This window comes from Haliotis rufescens, unplaced genomic scaffold, assembly GCF_023055435.1.
Source record: "Haliotis rufescens isolate VD_foot unplaced genomic scaffold, xgHalRufe1.0.p SCAF_66, whole genome shotgun sequence".
In the NCBI taxonomy this organism is placed as follows: Eukaryota; Metazoa; Mollusca; class Gastropoda; order Lepetellida; family Haliotidae; genus Haliotis; species Haliotis rufescens.
The window spans coordinates 814,228-819,377 of record NW_025964357.1 but is presented as its reverse complement, the minus strand read 5'-3'; the positions used below and the strand labels follow the sequence as shown (position 1 = coordinate 819,377).

General features: G+C 46.9%; 2 protein-coding genes across 2 annotated transcripts; both read left to right on the top strand.

Annotated features, from left to right (window-relative positions):
• LOC125375995 lies at nt 1-1,084 on the top strand. Its single transcript, XM_048387133.1, has 2 exons — nt 1-165; nt 264-1,084. The coding sequence occupies exon 2, from the start codon at nt 358-360 to the stop codon at nt 757-759; it is 402 nt and encodes a 133-aa protein (XP_048243090.1). The 5' UTR covers nt 1-165; nt 264-357; the 3' UTR covers nt 760-1,084.
• A 501-nt stretch (nt 1,085-1,585) lies between these two features.
• On the top strand, nt 1,586-2,116 carry LOC125375993 (E3 ubiquitin-protein ligase XIAP-like). The gene has a single exon (XM_048387130.1). It carries the CDS (start codon nt 1,586-1,588, stop codon nt 2,114-2,116), a length of 531 nt encoding a protein of 176 aa, XP_048243087.1.
• Nucleotides 2,117-5,150: the final 3,034 nt, after the last annotated feature.

Here is a 5,150-nt window from a genome sequence, read left to right as displayed (position 1 = left end):
CACCACCACCACCACCACCACAGCAGCCACAGCAACCACGACTGCGGCGACAACAGACATCGACACGAGGGGGACATCCTTTTTGAAACCTGCCACACCTGCAACGCCTGCAAAAAGACGATCACGGAAGAAATTATCTCTGAAGATCTCTCCTCAAGAACAACTGTAAGTACCCTGCTCTTCTTTGTCTCAGTCATTCTTGATGTGATTCATATGCATGACCTATGCCTATCCTAAATGGACTCTGTCCTTATGATTGACAGGACCCCTGATGTCAGTTCAGCCCAGTCCGTGCTAGAACAGTGGTGGGAACAAACCCCTCGGGAGCCCACCTATTCACCGAATGCCCCTGTGACGATGGCGACAGGTGACCTCGATGATCATGAAGCGCTCAAGATGGCCACTCTCCCTTCCATGGATCTGGACACGCTTCCCCTGCTCGAGGCTTCTTGGTCACCAGCATCCCCGGAAGAGGTTCATGTCTACTCCTCAGGTACGCCCATGGTTTGCGACGATGATGATGATGACAACGTTGACCTGGATCCTTATGGAGAAGCTCAACTCACTCCCCTACAACGCGAATGTCGTGTTTGCCGACACAACAACATGTTAAGATACATCAGTTGCAACAGCGGGCAAGTGATGTGTCATGCCTGTGAGCTGGAGCTCATAGACTGTACTTGTAGTATGTTGACCTATGACAGCATAGTGACACATGATGACATGCCTATCGCATCTGAGGATCACATCTTATGGTGATCCTCCTCTTCACTCGAAGAACTTTGTCAACACGCCAGCTGCAACCGTGATCAAGTGATGTGTCATGTCTGTTTCAGGGAGGCCATAGACTGTACGTGTTGAACGCTTGGGCCCTCTCACAGGTTTGAGGGAGGACCCCCTCTTAGGGACTTGAAGATGGAAGAGCTTGAAGATGGAAGAGGAAAACGTTGTCGCGTTATTGTTGTTGTTGTTGTTGTGGTGGTTGTAGGGACATGCAAAGCACTCCCTCCTCCATTGACTTTTCGTATTTCCATTGTATCGGGTTGTGATTGGTTTTTTCATGATTAAACAGTGATTGATTGAACTGACTCTTTGTGTCTTGATTGATCTCAACTCCAATAGAGTGCCGAACCGAGGGTAGAGGTTGAGTTGAGATGTCGTCTATGTTGTCTGTCTGTCTGTCTGTCTGTGCCTCTGTCATGTCAGTGCACACCAAAGTGTAACATTAAAATTAAAAATAGATAAAAGAGAAAGGCCATGCTTGAAAGATCAGCTGCCTGGTGTCAGTCATTCCAGGACGCATCGATCCCCCCTACACCCCTCCCCGTGTACCATGTCATGTCATGGATCATGTCATGGATCATGCCGTGTGTCCGTCAACCCAAACACAGGATGACGTCACGTGATGAGGTGGAGGATATGGAGAGTTTCATAAAAGCTAAAGTCATGACCTTCCGTTGAAGGGTGTAGGGTGGAGAGTTTCATAAAAGCTAAAGTCATGACCTTCCGTTGAAGGGTGTAGGGTGGAGAGTTTCATAAAAGCAGGCGAACCCTCAGACCTTCTTTCAGTGAAGTCACCGTCATCATGGAGCAAAGACGTTCTATGAATGCCATGTCATCCTCCCGAGATGTCGTCACCGATTCCGAGTGGGTGTCTGAAAAGGCGAGAGAACAAGAAGCGAGAAAACGTTCACTCTTGATGGACGACACACTCTTGATGGACGACAGGTGTCGACTCGGTGACGTTCTGGAGAGACCTTTTCCTTCTTACACCTTGTGTCAACCTTCTCATCCCCACTATGATTCATTTCAAGAACGTCTGAGGTCTTTTAAAACGTGGCCTCAACAGATGACCCAGACCCCTTATGACATGGCCATGGCTGGCTATTTCTATCCAGGACGAGGGGACTGTGTGACCTGTTATTGCTGCGGTGTGGCACTCCGCCAATGGGAAGCCACAGACCAACCCTGGAAAGAACATCTGAAGCATGCCAAAGTCCCCTGCGAATACTTGTGTGTGTTTTGTCCTGATGGAGAAGTGAACGAAAAATACAGACGTTTGGTGTCCCAAGAAGCACGGAAACGAAGAGTCGAGTGTCTTGTTCACCCCAAGTGACAACGTTTCTTTTTTTTTTTTTTTCAAAGTGGTCAGACGTTCCTACCCTCGCGGTCACCCCTCCCTCGTGTTCACAAAAATCACAGGGATGTCCCCCCTCATCCTGTGACTTTTGTTTTGTGGTGTTGGTTCATGTGATCAGGGGATTAAATTTTTTGTTAAAAACTCATAGTCGTGTTATGTTGTCTGTAGGATGAAGAAAAAACAAAACAGGATCGAAATGCACATCCCGATAAAAAACCGGATCGAAATCGGACCAATCCGAAGCCTGGGTGGTCGACCAATCAGAAGCGGCGCTCGGACCAGGCGGGGCTCTGATTGGTCGAACCGGGGTTGTGCTTTCTCTCCCATGGTAAAATCCATTTCCTATGGAAAAGAAACACAGGGGTCGGTCCGTTTTGGAAAACCGAGGTGCAGGCCAGGCCCCGGAACGAACCAATCGGGGGCGCGGCCTGGGGAACCAATCAGGAAGCAGGGTGTCAGTGTCTCTCCTATAAAAACAAAACAAGAGCGAAGCCACTCACACACACTGCATTCTATGAAACCCATCATGTCAGCTCGATACAGTTGTAGGATGTGCCAGACCGACAGTCACAGTTACCTGTACTGCCCTGAAGTGACATGTACCGAGTGCCACACTCAAGGTCACCGTCACTATGTCTGTCCGAAGCTGAACAGTCAAGAGAAGCAGGAGAAGCAGGAGAAGCAGTACCAGGGCCCCTGTTACAACTGTGAAGCCCTGGGTCATTTCGCTGCAGATTGCCCAGAACCCCGTCGAAAGAAGACTCCCCATCGCCTGGACCGCTGTTACAACTGTGGAGCCCTGGGTCATTTCGCTGCAGATTGCCCAGAACCCAGTCGAAAGAAAACGTTAGCAACACCGTCCACGTCGACACCCGTGGCATCCGTGGCAACCGTGACCCCCGTGGCCCCCGTGGCACAAGTGCTTCATCTCATCGAAGACATGCATTCCGATGTCCTCGACCTAAAAGAATGTCTCACACAACTCCGGGTAGACATCACACCTCGTCTAGAGAAAAGAAAACGGAACAGGTCCCCCTCACGAAAACACGTTTCAAAGCGCCGACGACACCTTCCGTCCGAGGATGAGATGGAAGTAGAGGATGGAGAAGTGAGATCCTCTGAACAAAGTGACTAACGCATGGGTCATGCTGCCCCACTGTTTTTACCCGTTTCCCATCGTTTGCAGTTTTTCCAGTGTTCCAGTGTTCCTGCCGTTTCCAGTTTCCAGTTTCCAGTTTGTTTTCCAACGGCCCTTTTCAGGGCCACCCATCTCTCCCGAAAGACAGCTTTTCCTCCTTTGCTTTGACGACCCTCCCACCCCACCCCCCACCCCCCACCACACCGTGAACCCACCCCTTCTCCCCACCCCCTCCCTCCCTCCCTTCACCACCCCCCACCACCACCCCCACGTCTATTTCTATTTTTAGAACAACACAAGAACAACAACCCTGTCGATCTTGTTCCCCCTCGTACGGGCGCTTCTCCGGGTTTTCCCCCTATCCCTCCTCCTCCTCCCCGGAAACGGAAGCGACGCCCTCTTTCCATGCGCACGCCACCGGACACGGATGCGACGCCATCTTGCACGCGCGCGCCACCGGAAACGGATGCGACGCCATCTTGCATGCGCGCGCAGGTACCCATCATGCACTGCGCAGGTCACGTGACCGGAAACGGATGTGCCGCCATCTTGGTTCCAGAATCCTGAGCGGTTCCAGAATCCCGAGTGGTTCTAGGCCGATGCTAGTTACTACTATTATATATTACACATATCTATATGATGTAATTTTCACCTTATTTGATATTTGTCAAAGATCTATTGCTATATTAAAACAGCATTGAAAGCTAATGATAAGCTGTGTTTACTGATTTGATAAAAGTCATGTAGGACATGTACACAGTTCTTTCTGTTATACTTTCAATATATAAGGCCTTGAGTGTAAATATTTTCTTGCTTGCGTCATACATGTATTGTAATATATTTTGCTTCAGCCATGCTGGTACCAACTCTTTCAACACTTGTGTAATTTAGCTTTAGTAGCTGTGTATTGTTATTGCATATTTCTATATTTTCTGGCCAGATATATTAGCTATCATGTAGTCTTTGACAATTATTTATTTTATCTTATTCCTTGGTGATCACCATTAGTTATCCTTAGCGTTTCGAATCCGGACTGCCCCTTTTATGTTTCTAGGTTTGTCAGCACCATGTCCCTGTGCCATTGGGTTTCACCAAAGTGGTAACTGTCTAAGACCTGCATCACTTGTGGTTATTCCCCCACATTAAGCTGATACGCTGTGATATAACTTGAATGCTGTTAATAACGGCGTTGAACCCAAGTCAGTCACTCTTTAGTTACTCTAAGTTACTCTTAGTTATTTTAGTTTTCTTAGTTCATGTGTTCATTGCTGTTTGTGTATCACTATTAGTACATCTACATACCTTGAGTATTGTAATACTGCATTAGTTTAGTGAGTTCCAATCATAATGTGAGTATGAGCGTGTGATTTATTGCTTTCATTTTTTTCTGTTAAATAAACCTTTAAATAATAAAGCATAAATAGGTATTTATTAAAATGTAATCATGTAAGTGTTCATGTTCCGACAGCCTGACGACAGACTCAGTAAGCACTACTTTACTGCACTGTTACTAACACATTCCCTATACCTATGTCGTATTGTGTTGTCTTGTATTTCTGTTTTGTTTCTACATTTAGCCAACATGAATTAGTCCTATTTGGTAAGTAAGTCTCACTTGTCAGTTATCCAACTGCAACCGTTTTCTTTCCACGTGTATTGTTATTACCCGTAATAACAACTGCATTTATCTCGCCCTAGCTATATCTTCTTTCGGGTATTTTCTTTTTTTTTTCACATCATGTAGTTTTTCTTTTTTGGGGGGATTACCTATCAAATACACATTGCCAAATTAAGCTACATCACGTAGTCACAACTACATAAGTCATCATGTGACTATAGTATATACCGTTTTGTTCGTTTGACGGTTTACAC